General features: G+C 53.7%; 1 protein-coding gene across 6 annotated transcripts in view; it reads right to left on the bottom strand.

Annotated features, from left to right (window-relative positions):
* The window catches only part of ARVCF (ARVCF delta catenin family member), a 46,855-nt gene that overhangs the window by 19,840 nt on the left and 4,241 nt on the right, over positions 1-22,774 (bottom strand). For 5 of the 6 annotated variants that reach the window (XM_008966673.4, XM_008966672.4, XM_003814054.5 and 2 more), the window contains exons 2-3: positions 20,685-20,738; positions 830-1,057 (exon numbers count right to left, since the gene is read on the bottom strand). In XM_008966673.4, coding sequence (XP_008964921.4) covers positions 830-1,039 — 210 coding nt within the window. In that variant the 5' untranslated portion in view covers positions 1,040-1,057; positions 20,685-20,738. The remainder of the gene's footprint in view (positions 1-829; positions 1,058-20,684; positions 20,739-22,774) is intronic. The other variant, XM_034949238.3, reaches the window with a different exon arrangement.

Genomic DNA, 22,774 nt, shown 5'->3' on the forward strand with positions numbered 1-22,774 from the left:
TGTGAAGAACCCAGAGGCCGCAGCAGGAGGCAACCCCCCCCAGCCTCTAAGCTGGGTGGTGAGGAGAGCCCCCTTCCCCGTGGCTGCTGGGACAGCTCCACCCTGACTCCCCACTGTGCTAGCCCTCCGTCAGTAACAGGAACCATGATAATCACACCACATTCCAAGTCTCCCTGCATGTACTTGTTCCGGCCTCCTAACCCCAAGCCAGGGGCTCTTGCTGTTTCATCTACAGGTTAGAGCACTGGGGTGCTGGGAATGGGGTGTCCCAGTGGTCTAACTGCTCACTGCATACCCCAACTTTAGCGTTCTTAGGGCCTGGCCATGGAACACAGAGGGCTCTATACCTCCTGAGGCTGAGTAGGGGCCGGAGCCCAGTCTGAGGATAATGGCCAGCAGAGAAAATGAGGCTCCCAGGTCAGCCTCTAAGCTGCAGGCAGAGCTCTGGGCCTCCTCCTGGGGCTGACCCACCAGTGCATGCAATGAACACTGTGGCAGGGTTAGGCATGGTGCAGGCAAACCCCTAAAGTGTCTCTAGGCAGACCAAAGAGCTGCCCAGAACAGACCCCATCCAGCTGCCTGGGCCCTGAGGGCTCAGTGGAGGGTGCTGTTCTGAGTGTTGGGCTGTGTCCTGCCCACTCTTCACATGGTGCCTAGTATACCCAAGTGGGACTTCCAGCCCAACCTGGGATCCCATTTTCCTTTCCTCCCCAGGAGCCCCAGCAAATCTTGCAATAAGCGAGTGCATGCTGGCTTGTGGTCCACCAGGACCCACTGATTGTTTTCCCACTTGGCAATTTTCACCCTTCCCAAGTCACTAGGCTGTTACCTGGAGGACCAGCTGTTGCCAGGCCATTGGCAGGGGCTGCCCACTGCCCATGCCACCACTGACCATGCCAGGCTGCTGGGCACGCTCCAGCTGTAGGGCAACATGGCGCCGCTCCTGCTCCAGTGCCCGTGTCAGCCTCTCGAAGCGGGCCTCCTGCTCCTTCACCGAGGCCAGGATGCTGGCGGCCGAGTGCACATTGCAGTCCTCCATGACCAGAGCGCCCACCAGCTGCAGGCAAAGCAGAGTAAGCTCAGTGGGGTGGGGCACAGCCTGGCAAGGCCATGATGGGCCCCTGCCCGCCCCACTCACAGACCATACAACTCACTCCCAGACCAGAGCATCCAGCCCTCTAGAGGGAAGCACACTGATTAAATTCTAAATTAAAAGCCATTAATCCGAGGCTGGCCGGAAGCAGCCGGCTCACTCCCCATGGGTCTTGGGACTCTAACCCGGCTCCTCCGCTTCCTGCTAGACCTAGCAGAAACATGGGCCGTGGGCGGCTTGGAGCCCGCTGGGAAGGGCAGGAAGAGCTCATTAGAGCTTCTTACCTCCCAGGCCCTCTGCCACTCATACCACATGCCAGCCCACCCTCCATTTCACAGGGCCACCCCACTCCCATCTCACAGAGGCAGATGCCAGGGCCAAGAAAGGGTGGGGGACCATTTGTAGCCACACAGCTGGTGTGGCATGGCCAGTGTGGCCAGCAAGCAGGGAGTGAGAAGCTGCTCCACTGATGGGTGCCCAAGACCCCGAGGCAGGCGCAGGTGACCATAGCCTGAGAGCTCCTGGCAACACTGGTCTGCAGACCAGCAGTCCAGCCTCCACTCATATCCACATTGGCCAGAAACAAGAGTGGTGCTGCTATACATGACAGAGTAAAAACTGAGGACAAGCCTGGTTGAGGTTCTGGCTGGGACTCCGTGAAGTTAAGAGACCATAAGCCTGAAGTGGCTGGTGTGTGTGATGCCTTATCCAGAAAAGGGCAGGGGCCAGGCATCTGAGGCCAAGCACAGGGTGGGATTGGGCCTGCTGGGCCCAGCCCAGTGTTGCCCCTCAGGGCCCCAGAGCCCCAGGGGAGCAGGCGGGGGCCATGAGGGCTTGGCAGCTGCAGAGACAAACCAGCACTTTCCCTCCCAGCTTGCCCCCTGGCTGCCCAGCATGTTAGTTTTTCATGGGTAAAAAGAAGCAGGACAAGTATGCGGAGCTCAAATCCAGGCTCACCGCAGTGGGCAGGGCATAGCCACGAGGCCACACTGCCCGGAGCACAGTGAGCATGGCCGGGTGCCCAGGGCTGCTCAGGCATCCTCCTGCCCAGTCCCGCCAGCCCACTGAGGCCAACTCCGCTGGATCCCTTGCCCTTGCACCAATATAGGGCCCTCCACGGGGAGGACACGCACTGCGGGTGACATCCCCAGAGCGTCAGAACTGCTGCTTACTGGTCTGGATGGAGCCAGCTGCAAGGACAGAGAGCCCCCAAGAGGAAAAGCAGCGCTGGGCTCAGCTGTGCCAGCAACACGGTGCGGGGACATGGGTGCACCTCATAGGTGAAGAGACACTGTGGAGCCCAGCCCCACCGACAGCTGGGAAAACAGGCCCAGCAAGAGCGAGAGACCAGTGCAGGCCCCCAAAGCTGCTCTCCATTTCCCCAGCACCTGTCCCACAAATGAAACTGTCAACACAACCTTTCGGGGAAGCCAGCATGAGTGGAGGAGCTGTTTTAAGCCAGCCACAGAATGGAAGAACGCAGGGAGAGCTGGGGGCCGCCGCCCGAGACTGAGGTGCAGACTGGGCGCTCCAGCAAAGGGATAAACAGCACTGTACTCCCAAAGCATGGTCACACAGCTCTTCTCTACACACCTGATGCTGTCTACCCACAGGCCCCAGACCCAACACAGGGGAGCCTTGTGCACTAATGGACTGAACCTAGTGCTAGGCCCGAGGTGGGAATGGTAGGGTATTCCCCCTGGGATGGCCAGGGCGGATGGCAGGGGCCATATCACTCGAGCCCTCAGCCCAGTCCTGGCTGCAGCACCAGCCCATCTCAGCCGAACCTCAGAAGCAAGGGACAGAAGGGAATGGGACGCTGCCTTGGATGGCAACAATCAGGACCACAGGATAGCCACTGGCCTCATGGACCTGGGGTGGCTTACTTCCCTCCCTGTGCAGAGACATGGACCCTCGTCTACACCACACACACCATCCCCCATCTAGCAGGACCAGGCTTGGGCTGCAGACCCTGCGGACAGCTTCCCTGACCTAAGCCCCTCCAGCACACCCTGGCTCTGGGGACTAAAGATGCCCACCCTAAAGGGGGCCCACTGGCTCTGGCTGAGGGCTCAGTACTCCAAGGCCACAGTGGGAAGGTGACCAAACCCCACGATGACCTTCTCATTGCCGAACTTGGCTTGATTGGTGCAAAACAATCATGTATCTCCCTGGAGACATCCAGAAACACTGGCCAGTGTTGTGGGGAGAGTCCGGCAGCCACGCTCAGGAGAGCAGAGACCTTGGTGCTGGGCCTGTGCCATCTGCCCCAGCCGCAGGGTGCACCCTGCATTTGCCCTGGGGGGAAGTGCCCTGGGCCCGCAGGTCATGGCCTCGGCATCTCAGGTGTCTCAAGAGCAACCCGGGATACGCTCCAGGCAGAGCACAGAAGGCCCAGGCCCACTCCCCTGACATGGTGGACTCTGGCCTATGACAGGAGCCAGTCTGGATACAAGGGATCCTGGCCCAGAACCAAAGAGGGCTGCTTTTCAGATGGTAACTCAAAATGCTGTTTTTATATTCAAGTAATAAATATATGATGTCAAGGAAAGCAAAATGTGCATGGATTCTTAAGATCGATGGGGCCTGAGTGGATGCTGGGCAGAGTGGGCACCGGATTTGCTTTTGCTAGAGCCCAGGAGGGCCCTGGGGGAAGGCTAGGAAGGGGGACACTGCAGGGACCTTGGCTGTCCAGCCAATGCCACCTTGGCCTCCCCTAACCTGGTAAGGGTCCAGCATTGCCTTGTCGGGTGGACCCCTCATGACCCCCCACCCAAAACACAGCAACCAGCTTCATGCCCAACTCTGAGGAGGCCACTTCTTGCCAAACATGCTGGCCCCAGAAGTTTACTTAGCAGCAAGGCAGGAATGACATTGCACAGCCCACGAGTGACCAGACTTCAGGACCATGTGGACAACACCATGTTCCAACCAGAAAACATCAGGAACTGAAGAGGGGCTGGAAAGGTCGGGGCTAAACTGAAACTCTGAAAAATAAACTGCAAAACAAAAGTGACGACCCAGCCCCCACCCAGCCCCAGCCACAATGGACATTGGCCACGTACCCAAGGGAATCCAGGACCAGGACGTGAGCCTCCAGGTGCTCTCACAGGACAAACTGCTGGGCAAGCAGGTGGCCCGAGAAGCATGGCAGGAGAAGAGGGTGGCCCCAGGCACACAGCCCATGGGAGACTAGAGGGAGGGCAAGCAAAGGAGAGACAGCGAAGGATGGACAGACAGATGGATACAGGGATGGATGGGGGATGGATGAATGAATGGAGGGTGGCTGGGGCAGTGGTGGAGGATGGACAGAGGGATGGACAGATTGATGGACAGGTCGGGGGATGGTGGGAGATGGACAGAGATGAATGGATGGATGGGGGATGGTGGGGAATGGACAGATGGATGAATGAATGGGTCAGGGGGATGCTGAAGGATGAACATATAGATGAATGAATGGATGGGTGGGTGGAGGGATGGTGGGAGATAGACATACAGATGAATGGATGGATGTGTGGGTGGGGGGATGGTGGAGGATGAACAAATAAATGAATGGATGGATGGGTGGGGTGGGGGGATAGTGGAGGAAGAACATATAGATGAATGGATGGATGGGTGGGTGGGGGGATGGTGGAGGATGAACATATAGATGAATGGATGGATGGGTGGGTGGGGGGATGGTGGAGGATGAACATATGGATGAATGGATGGATGGGTGGGTGGGGGGATGGTGGAGGATGAACATATGGATGAATGGATGGATGGGTGGGTGGGGGATGGTGGAGGATGAACATATGGATGAATGGATGGATGGGTGGGTAGGTGGGGGGGGATGATGGGAGATGGACATATAGATGAATGGATGGATGGGTGGGTCGGGGGATGGTGGGAGATGAAGATATAGATGAATGGATGGATGGGTGGGTAGGAGGATGGTAGGCGATGGACAGAGAGAAAAACAGACGCATAGATGGGATGGTGGGGGATGGATGGATGAACGGATGGATGGGTGGGGGGGATGGTGGAGGATGGACAGACGGATGGACAGATTGGGGAATGAGGGGTATGGACAGACAGATGGGTGAATGGATAGCGAGGTGGATGAAGTCATAGAAGGGTAGACAGCTAGATGGATGATTGGATGGGTTTACAGATGAATGGATGGATGAGTAATAGATTTGTGGGTGGGTGGCTGGAGGGATGGGAGAAGAGGAGGCCAGATAGAAGGGGGTGTAACTGAGCGAGTGAACAAGTGTGTGGACAGGAGGCTAGTAGGTGGTTATATAAGAAAATGAGGGGAGATGGGAGGATGGGTGAATGGTGGCTAGTTGGATGCGAAGGTGGCTGGACGGATACGGGTGGTGGTAGAGGGATAAAATGATGATGGAAGAATGTGTAGGAGGGTGGGCAGATGGGATGCTGAAGGCTGGGTGGATGGAGGAGTGGATGAAGGAGAAAATAGAGTGGGATGCATGAATGGAAGGGTGGGTGGGCTGTGTAAGTGCCGGTGGGCAGGAAGGAAATGCTGGAACCTCACTAAGTGGGGAAAGCCCCGGCCCGCAAACCCTCTGGGGCAAACCATGGTCAACACACACTGTCAGGAACACGAAGGCATGGTGAGGAACCTGAGGGTAGAAACTAAATCCTTTCCCTGAAACTAAAGCTGACATTTGACGACATCTTGCCGACCCAGACATTCCTCCTCGGGAGTGCGGCCAGAGCCTTGTCCGGAAAATGAAATTATGGGGCCCGAGTCCAGTGTGGGTTGAGGAATTAGAGGAATTTCCGAAGGGTCAGGCCAGTGAAGGGTGGCAGGCGGGGCCTGGCTCCCATCCTGACCCCTTGCCAGCTGTCTACCAGAACACAGCCAGGGCTGCGCTGGCCCCCCCACCGAGGGGAGAGACGGGACGGATGACCATCGAGCCTCCTCCCACACCCCCTTTCCCCTCCACCCATCCCTACAAGGAGGAAATGATGCCAGAAGTGCCCTGGCAGGAGTTGGACCCAGGCCCAGCACCCACCTTCTGCCTGGGAGGACATCCTGGGAGCTGCCAGCACAGAGACTTCCTCGTCCCCCTAGCTGGCCAGGCCTTGTGGGGGCCCCATGTTTACCCTGTTGCCCCTACTGTGGTCAGATGGTGCCCAAAGCCTTGTGGGTAGCTTCTGGCCAAGCCCACTGGCCGGGCACTGTACTCAAGCTGGGACAGGGCCAGAGCCGGGGGCCTGGGGTTCACAGGGCGGAGTCCACGTCCATCTGTGCCAAGGCCAGGACCACAGTCCCTTGCAGACTGTGTTGGGTCCGGGGTGCCTGGGCTGGGGATGACTGTTCTCAGCCTCCAAGCAGCAGAAAGAACCCCCGAGGAAAGACGCACAAGCGTGACTTTGTGAGAATGAAACTTTCTGTATATCCAAAAAAAAAAAAAGGGCCACACAGTGTGGTCATGTTTTTTAAAGAACTGACACCATTTAGAGCAACACATGCAGTGAGCGTTTTGATGAAATGACGGGTGCTGGCGTTACTCGCAGACCATGACTCCAGCATGGTGAGGCTGGTGTGGGGTGTGCAGGACCCATCACACTAGGCTCTCCACTTCTGTGCATTTGTAATTTTCCATAATGGAAGAAGCAGCCACAAAGAAAATGAAAAGACAATCGACATGTTGGGATCAAGTATTTGTAACATACAACAACAAAGTGGCATCCTCAGCCCATTAGGTGCTCTCATAGGCTGCTCCAGAGCCCCACAGTCCTGCCCCTGCCAGTCTACCACTCCTCGAAGCACGGGCCGCTGGCATAATCAGAACCTCAGTAGGAAAGAGACAAACCAGATACCCTCCCCACCAGGCAGGCGAGTGAAAGCAGAGGCCAGGGACTAATCTCCCCAGGGGCCAGGGCGGTGCCCACTGTCAGAGAGCCATAATCAGATTCAGCCTGGAAATTTGATTTCCCCAGCAGAGGCAACGAGCCAGGCTGGATGAGACGCCATCAGGGGGTTGGGTAGAGGGACAGAGATAGCTCCCCAGGCTGTCCACATGCTCACTCAGTGGCACCCGCTGATCATGTCAGGGACCACTCCCATGTCCAGGGAGAATACTCAGAAAGGTCCTCTTCCCACGCTGCTCCTGCCCTGCACTAATGCAGTGCCCAAGGCCAAAGGTGGCCAAGACCAAAGCTACACTGGCCAGCCCCAGGGGGCATGCTGGATGGGAGGTCCAGGGGGACTAGGGGCTGTGTGGGGCTGATACGGAAGCTGGGGGTCCGGTCAAGGCAGGGTCGCTGCTGGGGGCCAGGGAGCTGGGCAGCCTAAGGTTAGGGCAAGGGCTGGCTCTAGTGGCCGAACGAGCCCAGTGACTGCAGGCAGGACGTGACAGGTGAGCAGGCAGGGCAGGCGAGTGTCCCAGCAACTGTCCCTCCTCTATGGGAGGCATGAGCCACAGGGAGCCACTGCTGGAGGTCCCTAAAGGGTCTGGGCTTAAGATTCTCAATCCAGCAGGTCACAGACACCTGCTCCCTGTGCCAACAGCAGCATCGTTTAAGTCTCCTTGGTCTCCTGAGACCTGCCTCTCCATGAGGAGACATGAGATGGGGTGGAAAGGAGTCCTCCAGGTCCCGATTCAAAACAGCCCCCAATGCCCTTCCTGTGCCTGACCCAGACTCTAGCTACAGCTGCAGCAGTGGGTGGTCCTGCAGACTCCAAGCCGTGGAGTAGTGGCAGTGAGGGGCCACATTCTCTGGGCTCCCTGCTGCAGCCTGCCCAGGGCACCACCAAGGGCTCAAAGGCTGGGGAGCTCCAAGGAGAGGGCTGCAGAGGCTGCCAGTGCAGTGTCTTCTCCCCTGCACACTCAGCCCACCCATTCCGCCCCCAATGATGAGCATGAAGTTTGTAGGAGTGTGGAGAGGTGTAGTGCCCTACTAAGTGGGCCGGACATTGGTGGCGGTGGCTGGCCCATTGCCTCCACAGCTTACCGGGACGGGCACCCACCCCGCAAGGTGCCGTGTGGCTCATGCCCTGCCTTAGGGAGGGCAGGCGCAGTGGAGGCGGAGGCGGAGGCGGGGTGTAAAAGGCCCAGACATGGAGCTGAGCCCCGTCCTCTGTACTCTGGGGTGGGCACAGGGACCAAAGCATCCCTGAGGAGGGAACTGACAGGGTTCACAGCTAGGCTGGGATCAGAGGCAGACAGCCACAGGGCCTGGGAGCCCTGCCCTACCACGCCCTACGGCCCCACTGAGGCACTGTAGGAGACAGCTGTCCACCAGGCTGAGGGGCCTCAGCGGGCAGGTGCAGCAGTCACCACGCTGGCCACCAGCCTGAGTGCACAGGGCCGTCCGCCTGCAACGCCCTTTCCCCCCCCACCGGAAGACGGGATTAGACCCCTTCTTCCCAGCCCCTCTATCACCATGGAAACACCCAGGCTTCTCCTGAGGGACAGAGCCTCTTTGTGGTGACACAAAGCCCCTTTGAGGGGAGGTGGGGTGCAGCCCCTGGGAGCCTGTGGCCAAAGGGCCCCTGGGGGGTAAAGCAGGGCCCGCCAGCCCAGCCCCCCTCCCAGGTTTCGGAGCCAAGGAAGCTGAGGTAGGAGAGCCTTCAGGTTAGGCCAGCCCGCCCCAGCTGCACACCCAGAAGGGTCTCCAGATGGATGAGCCGGACAGCCCAGGAGGCCAGGCTGAGGCTGGGCAGAGACAGCACCGAGAAGCCTCTCTGCAGGAGCTGGGGGGTTCCTGCTTTTCCCTCTGTTGTTTTGACAAAGAACACACTCTGCTTAGATAAGTGGAAAACAGCACTGGCAGGGGAGCTCCCGCCGGTCAGGAAATGCCCAGGATGGCTGCAGGAACAGTGCCTGGTGGGAGATGGGGACAGGAAGTCCTCCGTGGGAGGGCAGGCAGGGGCCGTGAGACGGCAGGTCAGACAGTGGGAGGTCTGGCACCAGGTGTGCCGAGAGGACTGGCCCTGGCATCTGGGCCCCACTCAGTTTACTGTCCTCTCACTTCTCAAGCCTCAGCCTCCGTCTTCACCTATCCGCCCAGGGGGAAATGTCACTGGCCTTGCTGCAGCCACAACTCTGGGACAGGCCAGAGTTGGATAAAAGGGAACCTCACCATGGCTTGGCTTATTCCAGGGCTGGGGAAATGGAACCCTGAGGATGATGTGGGTCCCTAGCACAGTGACAGCATGGCTGTCCCATCCATGCTACAGCCCCACAGCCAGGGAGGCAGAGGAGGCCAGGCCACATTTCCCCAGACTCCCAGCCCCGGAGCCCCTCCTGTACTGGCCTGAGAGTCCCTGCCCCCACCCCCACCCCCCCACCCACTGACTGCTGCTGACCAGGCACCTGGCAGCTCCCTGCATGCGGGCGCCCTGCCTAGAGGCCCTCCCGAGTTGACCTCACTCTGACCCACAGCAGCTTTGCTAACTAAGCCCCTGGGGTGGGGTTGTGGGGGGGATCACTGGCCCCCTGCGGCAGCACGAGGAGGCACTGGCCTAGGGAGAGATCCATCCTTTTGTAGGCAAATCTACCTGACTACTAGAGAGTGGGGCCAAGGGCTGCCCCCACAGGGCAGTGCCTGGGTCAGCAAGCACTTGCTGCACCCCCAATGGAGGCCCTCACCACACCCCTCCCAACCTGCCTTCCCCACTGGCACCCCACTCTCTGCTGACACCTGCAGGCACAGGGGTGGGGGTTGGGACCCTCCAGCTGCCGTGGCAGGGAGTGGCCATAGGGTGGTTGCTGTGGTGGACGTAGGCCATATGGTTCAGAATGGATCAGAGGATGGTGTGGGTGAGAGAATTAAGTCTGGGCTGACCACAAGGGATCAGGCCTGGGTGGCTGGAGGGAAGGGCTGGGACCCTGAGTGGGAGGGTGCAAAGGGGGTCTCTGAGGCTGGAGAGGCTGAGGGACCACTAGATGCATGAAGTTCTGGAAGAAAGGGGTTCAGGCTGGAGACAGAACCACCGGCAGCTTCAGCCTGTGAAGCCAAGAGATAAGACAGGTGCAAGCCCCAGTGCCTCCTCCAAAGGACCCTCCCCTGACCTTCTAGAACAAGGGGACAAAGTCACTTTCCCAGCCATCATCTTCCCTGCACTGGAAGGGGCAGAACCAGGACCCAGCACTGAGAGGTGAGCCTCAGGAAGGAGGCAGTGCTGCCAGCCCTTAGGGACAACAGCCTGTCCCCAGAAAGTCCCAAAACCCTTGGGAAAGGTGCTCCTCACTGTACCCTTCTCCCACCCAGCACATCAGAGGAGCCAGTGGTGTGAGATCTTGACCCAGCATGAAGTAGAGCCCACCCTGTCATATGCAGGGAGGTTCCACGTCCCCTTTGGTCTGCCCTTGCCCCAGGGTCCTGTGTGGCCTCTGCCCAGCGCTGGCTGCTCCCAGGGTGCCTGGGGCACAGCTCATCCCTCCCAGAGCCTGAGCTGGACGCTGGCCTTGCCGCTCCCAAACCCCTCCTCTGCTGGGAGCCAGCTCCACTCCGGAGTGCCCATGGCAACAGGCCTAGACACCAACCTCCAGCAAGTGCGCAAAGTCCTGCCTTTCATATGCAAGCAACACAGAGGGCCAGGCAGGGGGCTGCACCACCCCATCCAGGGCAGATTCCAGGCCCTGCAGCCTCCCATCTGGCTCCCACTGCCACATACCAGGAGAGCCTCGGGACTTGACTGTGTGTCCAGTCCCCGCCACAAAGAGGTGGGAGAAGTGCTGACAGTTTGGGGCCCTCCTCAAAGGCACCTACTGGCACATGTGTGCAGCCACCCACACTGCTACGGTGTGAATGCTAGTGTTCCCAAATTCACATTAAAACCTAATCTCCAATGTGACAGTATTAAGAGGTAGGGCCTTTAGGAGGTGATTAGTGCCCTTATATGATCAGTGTCCGTATCAAAGCGGCCCTTGGGGGCTGGTTTACCCCTTCCGCCATGAGAGGACACACAGAAAGCGCCATCTATCAACAGCCCTCACCAGACACGGAATCTGCTGGCGCCTCGATCTTGGACTTCCCAGCCTCCAGCACTGTGAACAATATGTTTCTGTTGTTTATAAAGGACTCCATCTAAGGTATTTGGTGGCAGAGCGTGAATGAACTAAGACACACACAGACACACACACAAGCACACCCAAGCACAGGGACCCACAGCTGCCCCACAGGCACACGCACCAGCAGGCACACTCGTCCACACCCATATGGCCGCTGCTTATCCCACCTAGAAGTCCTGACAGGCCCTTTGGGGGGTGGGGGACATCTTGGCTCCTGGTGAAGATCAGCATGCTAGGCAGACCCCATTCCTGTCTTGGACACCGGGCAAGGCAGACCCCCTCCGAGACCCCTGAGGCCGGGTCAAGCCTGCCCCTAACACCACAATCTGCAGGATCCCCTGCCTCTGCTCCCACATGAGGTTCCTCTGAGACAGGTGGGAGTGGCTGGGCCTGCAGACCCCGAGCTTGCACAGACCCACCTGCAGGGACAAGCACAACTTACAGCAGCCTAGTGCCCAGGGAAGACCCTTCCACCATGGGAGGACTCAGGAAGCCGCTTCCCGCTGAGTCACATTTAGCGCATTTCTTAGGAAACAGCTGGTATGTGCCCTAGAAGGTTAAAGATGGTGTTCAACTCCACTGGCCACAGACCACAATGAAAAGGAGCTGCTGGCTGGGCACGATGGCTCATACCTGTAATCCCAGCACTTTGGAAGGCCAAGGTGGGAGGATCACCTGAGGTCGGGAGTTCGAGACCTGCCTGACCAACATGGAGAAACCCCATCTCTACTAAAAATACAAACAAAATTAGCTGGGTGTGGTGGTGCATGCCTGTAATCCCAGCTACTCAGGACTGAGGCTGAGGCAGGAGGCAGAGGTTGTGGTGAGCCAGGATCACCTCACTGTACTCCAGCCTGGGCAAAAAAAGCAAAACTTCATCTCAAAAAAAGAAGAGAAAGAAAGAAAAGGAGCTGCTATAAATAATGAGGATCCCATGGAGATTTAAAGAAAATCCCAGCAGAGGCAGTAAACAGCAGACTGTAGAAAACACGCAGTGTGAGGCTGGAGAAAGTACACTAAGACGGTCCTCCCAACCCCAACAGCAAACAGGAGAGATGACAAGAGGATGGTGGGAGCCACAGAAGACAGAGCCCAGGGCCAAACTTCCACATGATAGGAGTTTCCAGAGGGAGAACGACAGACAGTGCTCTTCCAACCACAGAAAAACGGCCAGAAACCACCTCAACAGGAGTACGTCCAACGGGGCTGTCAGCGTCGGGGCTGGAATCTGAGTTAGGGTGTGAGCTTTCTGTCCAGAAAAGAAGCCCAGGAAGTCACAGATGTGTCTACCTCTGGCTTTTACAATTCAGTCTCATTTCCTCTGGCTCCTAAATGCACTGTGTCCACTTCGAGGTGTAGGGAGGAGGGTGCCCAGCTCTGACCTGTGGGCTGTGCTGAAGCCTGGGCCTCTCTCTATACCAGGCCGTCTGCAGGCCTGCAGGGGCTGCATACTGTCCCTCTGTAAATGTCAGCCTCAACACGCTGCTGCCTGCTGCCTGGCTCCCGTCTCTCACAGCTCAGAAGCTGTTTTATGATAAAAAAGAGCTGACAGCTTTGTTAAAACAAACAAACGCCTCTCCTCTTTACTTGAGATCTTTTACAAAGTTAACATCGCTCTGAAACCCCATAAGGAAAAATTATGGTGAGGTTTCTGGATTTTCAGAGGCAGCAAATTCATCTTACCTAGAGCCCTGGACTACCCAGAGAAGTAGTTTTATGAACCAAAAGAAGAGAAGAATTCGGGAGTAAATGAGGCCTGGATAACCCAAGGGATCCTGTGCTTGCACTGCTGGGATTCAAATTTGGGGGCTGCCACCACCACAAGTTTGTGAGAAGCCCACAGCCTGCGCATGAAGATTGTGTCAAGGGAATAGCAGCTGCTGATGTGTGGAATTGATTTTTTCAGCAAGGGCCTGCGATTCTGAATGCATTAAGGCAGCTCCAGTTGTCTGTAGCAGTCCTCTGTCAGCTGCCCATTGGAAGCATTTTTACTGGCTCAGGAAATTCATGGGTTTGTGGACTGATGACTCCAACAGATTAGGTACGAATCCAAGAACCACAAAACAAAATCTAACCAAGCCAAACAACAATCAAACAATAAAACAGAACAAAAAAAACTCAATTTGTTTTCCTTTTCTTTGTATAACATTAAAATAAAAAGATGGTAACAGACTACCATAAAGAATTATGCACCAACAAATTAGATAACCTAGATGAAATGGAAAAATTTCCTAGAAACACACAACCTACCAAGACTGAATCATGAAGAAATAGAAAACATTGATTAGATTTACAACTAGCAACAAAACTGAATCAGTAATCAAAAACCTCCAGCAAAGTAAAGCCCAGGACCAGATGGTTTCACTGGTGTATTCTACCAAACATTCAAATAATTGTAACACCAATCGTCCTCAAACTTTTCCCAAAAATAAAGAGGAAGGAACACTTCCTAATTCATTTTATGAGGTCAGCCTTACCCTAATACCAAAGCCAGGAAAAGACACTACAAGAAAAGAAAACCACAGGCCAATAACCCTTATGAATACTGAAACAAAAATTCTCAAAACAAACAAACAAAAAAACACTAGCAAACCAAATTCGGCTGCATTTTACAAGAATTATGAACCTAACCAAGTGGGATTTTACTCCTGGAATGCAAGGATGGTTCCATGTACAAAAATCAATCAATGTAATACACCACAGTAATAGAATAAAGGACAAAAATCATAATCATGTCAAATGATGCAGGAAAAACATTTAACAAAATTCGATAGTCTGTCATGATAAAAACACTCAAACTAGGAAAAGAAGGAAACTTTCTCAACATGATGAAAGCTATATATGAAAAGCCCATAACATCATACTCAATGGTGAAAGACTGAAAGCTTTTCTCCTAAGATCATAAACAAGACAAAGATGGCTGTTTTGACCACTTCCATTCAACATAGTACTAGAAGTTTTAGAGTAATTAGGCAAGAAAAAGAAATAAAAGACATCCAAATTAGAAAGAAAGAAGAAAAACCATCTGTTCATAGATGACATAACCTTATATAAAACCATAAAGATTCTACATGCATTTTTTAAAAACTCTATTAGATGTAAAAAATGAAATCAGCAAAGGTGCAGGATAAAAAATGAATACCCAGAAATCAGTTGCATTTCTATATATGAACAATGAACAACCTGAAAGGGAAATTTTAAAAAACTATTCCATTTACAATACCATTAAAAAGAATAGATTACATAATACTAAACTTAAGAAACTTAAGATCTGTACACTGAAAACTATAAAACATTACCAAGAAAAATTTAAAAAGACCTAAATCAGTGGAAAGATATCCCATGTTCATGGCTGGGAAGATTTACCACTGTTACAATGACGATACTACTGAAAGGGATCTACAGATTCAGTGCAATTCCTATTAAAATCCCAATGACAGCCAGGCATAGTAGCGTGTATCTGTAATCCTAGCTAGTCAGAGGCTGAGGCTAAAGAACTGCTTGAACCCAGGGGTTCAAGGCCACAGTAAGCTAGGATCACACCATTGCATTCCAGCCTAGATGACAGAACAAGACCTGTCAAAAAAAAAAAAGAAAAGAAAAGAAAAAAAAATCCCAATGACATTGTTTGCAGAAACAGAGAAATCTATCATAAGATTTATATCGATCTTTAAGGAGCCCAAAGAGCCAAAACAATCTGGAAAAAGAACAACATTTAAAGACTCACACTTCCTGATTTCAAAACTTACTACAAAGCTACAGTAATCAAAACAGTGTGGTATTAGCATAAGGACAGACACAAAGACCAATGGAATAGAATACAGAGCCCAGAAACAAACCCTCATGAATACGGTCAAATGACCTTCAATAAAGGTGCCAAGACCATTCATTAGGGAAATGATGGTCTTTTCAACAAATGATGGAACTGGATACACACATGTAAATGAATGAACTCACACCCTTGCCTTATTACATATACAAAAATTAACTCAAAATAGATGAAAGATCTAAACATAAGACCTCAAACTATAAAACTCTTAGAAGAAAATATAGGGGAAAGTCTTCATGACACTGGATTTGGCAATGATATCTTAGATAAGATACCAAAAACACAGGCAACAGAAGTAAAAATAAATTGTACTACATCCAAATTTAAAATGTCTGTTCATCAAAGGACACAATCAATATAGTGAAAAAGCAACCAACAGAATGGGAGAAAAGATTTGTAAATCATATATCTGAAAAGGAATTCATATCCAGAATATGTAAAGAACTCCCAAAACTTAACAACAGCAAAAAAACACAAATAACCCAATTTAAAAATGAGTGGAGTTGAACTGACATTTCTCCAAAGAAGATATATAAACGTCCAACAAGCATGTTAAAAAATTTGCTCAACATTTCTATCATTAGGGAAGAGCAAATCGAGGCTGCAATGAAATATCACCTTACACCCATTAGGATGGCTAGTCTAAAAAAAAAAAAAAAGTTTTGGCAGGGATACAGACAAATTAAGACCCTTGTGCACTGCTGGTGGGAATGTAAGATCAGTATGGCAGTTCCTCAAAAAATTAAAAATAGAATTACCATATGGTCCAGCAATCAGAAAATTCTGCATTATGTATCTAAAAGAATTGAGGCCAGGCATGGTGGCTCACGCCTGTAATCCCAACACTTTGGGAGGCCGAGGCGGGTGGATCACAAGGTCAGGAGATCGAGACCATCCTGGCTAACACGGTGAAACCCCGTCTCTACTAAAAACACAAAAAAATTAGCCGGGCGTGGTGGCGGGCGCCTGTAGTCCCAGCTACTTGTGAACTTGGGAGGCGGAGCTTGCAGTGAGCCAAGATCGTGCCACTGCACTCCAGCCTGGGCGACAGAGCGAGACTCCGTCTAAAAAAAAAAAAAAAAAAAAAAAAAAGAATTGAAAGCAGAGTCTCCAAGAGATATGTGCACAATCATATTCACAGCAGCATTATTCACAATAGCCAAAAAGGGGAAGCAACCCAAGTGTCCACCAGTGGATAAATGGATAAACAAAATGTGGTATAGATTTACAATGGACTATCACGCAGCAAATTCTGACATATGATATTCTGGCTAAGTGAAATAAGCCAGTCACAAAAAGACAGATACTGTGAGATTCTATTTATGTAAGGCATCTAAAGTAGTCAAACAATAGGAAAAGTAGAAGCACTTCAAGAAAGGGGCAAACGGGGAGTTTTCTAATGGGTACAGAGTTTCTATTTTGCAAGAATAAAAAAAAGTTCTGAAATTGGTTGCACAGCAATGTGAACAAACAACACTACTGAATTGTACACTTGAAAATGGTTAAGATAGTAAATTTTGTTATGTGTATTCTACCATAATTAAAAATTAAAATTAAAAAAGAGGCTCCCTGGCCAGGCGTGGTGGCTTACGCCTGTAATCCCAGCACTTTGGGAGGCCAAGGCGGGCGGATCACGAGGTCAGGAGATCGAGACCATCCTGGCTAACATGGTGAAACCCCGTCTCTACTAAAAGTACAAAAAAAATTAGCCGGGCGTGGCGGTAAGCGCCTGTAGTTCCAGCTACTTGGGAGGCTGAGGCAGGAGAATGGTGTGAACCCAGGAGGCGGAGCTTGCAGTGAGCCGAGATCGCGCCACTGCACTCCAGCCTGGGCGGTAGAGCGTGACTCTGTCTCAAAAAAAAAAAAGAGGCTCCCTCACATAATAAGTAAGAAATTGCGTAATACCCTTTTATTTATTTATTTATTGAGACGGAGTCTTGCCCTGTCGCCAGGCTAGAGTGCAGTGGCGCGATCTCGGCTCACTGCAACTTCCGCCTCCTGGGTTCAAGTGATTCTCCTGCCTCAGCCTCCCGAGTAGCTGGGACTACAGGCGCGTGCCACCATGCCTAGCTAATTTTTGTATTTTTAGTAGAGACGGGGTTTCACCATGTTGACCAGGATGGTCTTGATCTCTTGACCTCGTGATCTGCCTGCCTCAGCCTCCCAAAGTGCTGGGATTACAAGCATGAGCCACCGCGCCAGGCCTACCCTTTTGAAATAAATAGTAGATCAAAGGTAAAAATTTAAGGCTGGGTGCAGTGGCTCACACCTGTAATCCCAGCACTTTGGGAGGCCAAGGCAAGTGGATTGCTGGGGCCCAGAAGTTCGAGACCAACCTGGGCAACATGGCACAACCCTGTCTGTACAAAAAATACAAAAATTAGCCAGGCATGGCCGGGAGCGGTGGCTCACACCTGTAATCCCAGCACTTTGGGAGGCCGAGGCGGGAGGATCACCTGAGGTCAGGAGTTCGACACCAGCCTGGACATGGTGAAATCCCATCTCTATTAAAAAAATTTTTTTTTTAATTAGCTGGTGATGGTGGCAGGCACCTGTAATCCCAGCTACTCGGGAGGCTGAGGCAGGAGAATTGCTTGAACGTGGGAGGTGAAGGTTGCAGTGAGCCAAGAATGCGCCACTGCACCCCAGTCTGGGTGACAGAGCGAGACTCCGTCTCAAAACAAACAAACAAAAAGGCAACAGTTCAGATGCAGCTGTGAAAACAAAGTTAAATCCTTGCCATCCATTTACATCAGAATAAATACTAGTTTGTGCTATGGGCTGAACGTGTCCCCCAAAGTTCACGTGTTGGAAACTTAATTCCCAACGCAACAGTGTTGAAGGTAGGACCTCTAAGAGGTGTTTAGGTCACAAGGGCTCTGCTACATGAATGGATTAATTCCGTTACAGTGGGAGTGGATTTGTTATCTCGGGAGCAGGTTACTGATAAAAGGATGGGTTCCGCCTCCTTCAGCGCTCTCTCACGTGTGCTCCTGCCCTTCTGCCACCTCCTGGGGGATGTAGCGACAAAGAAGGCCCTTGCCAGATGTGGCCCCTCAATCCTGGACTTCCCCGTCTCCAAAATTGTTAGAAATAAGTCTTTGTTTTTCAGGAATTAGCCAGTCTCAGGTATTCTGATACAGCAGCCCAAAATGGACTAAGACAGACAGATTAAATGCTGTGTACAAAACTAAAGTAAAAATACCTTCTAGAAGAAAAGACAGGTGCATCTTTATCTGGCTGCATGCTAGGGAGAGTTGACTACACAGAGAGACGAGAGACGGAATATCTAAAAATGGGGAAAAATCCAACACACTTCACCACAAAATATGAAACATTTTTGACATCAAAATGATCATAAACAAAAAGGGTGAGAAAAATGTGCAGTAGGCAGAAAGAGGAGTGAAGAATTAATATCTTTAATATACGAAGACTCATACAATGGCTGAGAAACACATCAAAACCCAAGAGAAAGCCTGTCATAGGGGCCAGGCGGCCGCAGGAGACGAAGCCGCAACCCCCCGCAGGCACACGGCGGCTGATGGAGGAGGCCAGGCTGGTGCTGGTCTCTGAGAGGACACCACTGCTGGCCAGCTATGGGAAACGGCAGGGCATCTGTGTCCCCGCCAGCCCTTCTCACTCAGGCCTGGTCTCAGCGTGCACCACCCCATCACACCCTCCCAGCTCCCCCTCCTAAGGGAGCCATGCTACTCATCACCATCTTGTAACCCCACAGTTGGCCACTGGTTCCTCTGTGTGTTGTGGATCTCCTCAAGCAGGCTGGGAGCTCCTCAGGGGCAGGGCTGGGCCTGATGTGCCTGTGATGCCCAGGACCCAGCATGAGGCTGGGTGAGTGGGTGCTGAGTGTGGTGACACATGGGTGTTTACATCAGCCCCTGTCCCAGCTGAGCCCTGAGGCTCCCTCCCCAGCTGCCTCCCGCTGTGGACAGGACCACACCCCAGGGCCCAGCAGAGCAGGCAGCCGCAAGCCAGGGCCCAGGTTGCCCAGGCCAGAGCAGAGATGGCACAAATGCCATCACCCATCGCACCAGTGCCCAGGGCAGACATGAAAAACCAATCACCACGGCAGACAGGAATAAACAATCACCACATTCCAGATGGGCAGGATAGGAGATGGGGAAAGGCAGAGAAAGAGGCACAGAGAGGGCCACAGAGAAACACAGAGAAGACCAAGAACTGGAGAGGGGAGGGAAAAGAAGGGACAAGAAAGGAGCAAGCAACAGGAGGGAGAGTGAGCAAGTGTGCCTGGGCAGCCTCGGACCTGCCCAGCCAACCACCCTCCTGCGGACCCTGTTATCAGGGCTGTCGTTTGGTGTCTGGCTGACCTGGCCTCCCTGAAGTGTGGTGACCTACGAGGAGTTAAGGGCAATGGGACAGCCCCTCCTGCCACCCTGAGATGCCCTGTCACCTGTGCCACAAGCAAGCCAAGTACCCTGCCTGAGCTTCTTTGTCCCAACCCAGAAGACCCTGCATGGCCAAATGGCCTGAGTAGTGACATTCTCAGCCAGACGCTGGTCCTCCCACACAGCCAGGCGGCAGCAGACCCAGCTCCCACTAGGCTGGCCCGGCCGGCAGCTTTCCATGCCCAAGGACTTGGGAACAGGCAAGGAGTCAGTCATCCTGTCCCTCCCATCTGCCCTAGATCCCTCAGCCTAGGTCACTCAGGCATCCAGAGGCCATGGCCTTCTCCCTACCACTTAGGCACAGCACTGGCTGGGCCACGCCTCCACAATGGGCACTAATTGTCACTGAGAAACCACAGGGCTGTCAGCCATGCCTCCCACAGAGACTGCTTTTTGGGGGGACAGGCAGATGGCCAGGGTGGGGACTGGAGGAACAAGAATGGCCAGGAGCCATTCTTTTAAGCCATCACCCACTCTGCTGAACAGCACCCATCGCGGCAAAACTCTGGCAGTGTGGATGTGAGCAGGGCATGCCTTACCATCCTTCAGAGGGTCCTGGGGGACATGGACCACTCAGCCTCCAACCCTGCCATGCTTCCCAGGCGCTATGCCTCAGTCCCACTGGAGCTAGCAGCCATGATAAGCAGAGGAACCCCAAACACAGATAACACCTGAGGCCACGGGCCAGTACACATGGCCTACGGCTGTGATCAGAGTACATTCAGACTATTCAGTTATGGGCTGTCTGCAGCCATTTTCATCCTACAATGGCAGAGAACTGCAGCTGTGACAGAGACCATAAGGCCTGCAAAACTGAATTACTTACTATCAGACCCTTTCAAACAAAGTTTTGTGTGCCTGGCCTCCAGGACTATCCTCTGTCCCTGTGGCTCCAGTCTCTGGGGGGCAAGCGAATGGCCTGGCCCAGCAGGCTGTGCCAATACTGGATGCCACTGCGGCTGGCATCCTAGCTCAGGCAGGTGAAGAGCAGACCCAGTGAATGTCCAAACCAACACTGACCAGCAACCTCGTCAGCCAGCCCCAAACAGGCTTGTCCCTAAAGCCAGACATCAAACCAGTGGCTGCTGTCCATATTCAGGCCAGTAACAAACCGAAGCTGGTGGCAGGAGGCCCTCACATCCACCCTGTCCAGCCCAGGGGCTGTGCCTACCCAGGGTGGGGAGGACCAGGAGCACACAGTGTCCAGGGCCAGTCCATTCCTGTCACCCCCACCCACCAGGCCCACCAGAACACTCTGCTGTCCTATGTAGGAGAGGATGTCCCCAAGCTAAACCCAGGCCACTCACCTGTCTTGAGGGAAGATCAGCATGTCCCGACACCCACCCTGCAGGCTCTGGCTCCTGCAGGGAAACCAGAGGGCATGAGTGAGGTCAATCCAGCTGGGTAGGTCCGTGCTGGATAAAGGTACACGAGCCCAGACCGTCCTCTAAGCAGGACCTTGTCATGCCTGATCTGAAGGTCATCCCGTGGTGCTCCTGACTCATAACCACACACTCATGTGTACCTTCTTGTCCCCATGTGTCCAGGACTGTAGGTGACACTGGGCTGCCACGGTTCCTTGTCAGCATGTCTAATGCTGTTGACCATCCTTCAGAAACGTGATCCTTCAGAGATGTGGACTGATAATGACGTCTTCCCCATCACACACAGCACAGCAGTACTCCCACCCCAGGGTGGCCAGGCTCAGGGTCCTGCTGCCCCACGCAGGTGCTCACAGCCCCATAAGACATCTGCTCCACCTCCCTAGAGTCCGCTCCCGCCTTGTGGGCGAGGCCACGTGCCTCTCCTGAGGTTCCCTGAGGCCAACATAGATCCTGGGCCCTCCCAGGCAGGCAGCTGCCCCCAACAGTCTCCAGTACAGGGAGGGCGGGGAAGCAGGCAGGTTCTTGGCCCTGGAGCTGTGGCCAGGTGTGAATAACCATTTGTCTGGGATGGGGGACCTGGCACTCAAGCCTGGGGAGCTCAGGCTTATGGGCTGGAGCAGGAGACAAGGGGGTGCCTGTGCTCACACAGCTTTCAGCCTTCCTCAGGGGAGGACCCTGCAGCTTCCTGTCTCAGCTAATGGCCCCGGGGACACATTCCCTCTCCTTATATCTAGGCCTGGGGATATTGCCAGAGTGTTCATGTCATAAAAATGAAAAACAGGACACTGCAGACAGACAGGGAAGGGCTGGGCCTCGGATGGGAGGCTGTCTCTGGGGGACATCGGTAATGAGAGCTCTCTCCCCCGCCTCTACGGTGTTTTCTAGATTGTTCTGAGGCCCCGCCCAATAGTCCTTTGTGGTCATGGTCCATTCTGGTGCCCCAACGATGTGTTTCCCTGTCTCACAACAGCCTCTTCATCATGGGAAGGGGTCCAAGTGAGGGTGGGCGACTGGCTATGCCTCAGGGTGGGATCATGGGGGGTGGGATGCAGGGCCTGAGGCAGGGAAGAACTGGGGACCAAGCCAGGCACATGTGCATATGCATGTGTGTGCATGTGAATATGAGTGTGTGTGCGCGCCTGAGATGGGCAGGCCCGGTTGGGAGCCCATCCACCAGCACTGCGCCCCGAGGAAGAGGAGATGCTGCTCCTACTCCAAGGTCTGAGGCTTAGGAACCAGCTTTTGCTCTGAGTGTGACATTTCTAGGAATGTTTCTTAAGTGTTCACATAGGTTTTGTACCACAGAGAACCATGTGACTTTTTTTTTATCCCTGATAAGCACCAGCCTCTCCCCCGGAGTCACCATGTGCCACAGAACCGAGACACACTGGCTGTGAGCCGTCACCTCACTGACTCTACCAGGTGCCTCAGGTTGGCTATATACCCCATTTTACACATGGAGAAACTGGGTCCCAGCCAGACAAGGGCTGGGCCAGGATTTAACTCAGGTCTTCCTGCCTCCAGGCCTCCCAAAGTCTCCCCCACCACCCAGTTGGGGAAGTGTGACCAAAGGAGAACATGGGTCCTTCCTCATGGGCCTCCCACCTCATGGGGTCCAGCCAGGCCAAGAACCTGCAACCATATGGTAGAGCCAATAGCAGACCCTGGGAAGGGGTCCAAGCGAGGTATTGGAGAGGGCTTCCCCCAGGAGATGGGTGGGAGCAGAGGATAGCAGCACTGCAGGAGGCTGAGTGGTAGGAGCAGCCAGACCTGTGGGTATCCTTCCTAAGGGTGCACTAGTCACAGCAGCATCGTACAGGCAGGGGCAGAGCAGAGCATCTGTGGACAACCTAAGGGAGCTCTGGGCAGTGGACGGACAGAGGGACGACAGACAGGACAGTGATGTGAAGGCAGAACTAGTGATAGGATCATATGGGAAGGTGGGGAGGTGCTCACCTGGGGAGCCCCCTGAGTACTACTTCAAGGCTGCTCTGCAAGCTCTGGGGTCACCT

The sequence above is a fragment of the Pan paniscus genome, chromosome 23 (assembly GCF_029289425.2).
Source record: "Pan paniscus chromosome 23, NHGRI_mPanPan1-v2.0_pri, whole genome shotgun sequence".
NCBI classification, from domain to species: Eukaryota; Metazoa; Chordata; class Mammalia; order Primates; family Hominidae; genus Pan; species Pan paniscus.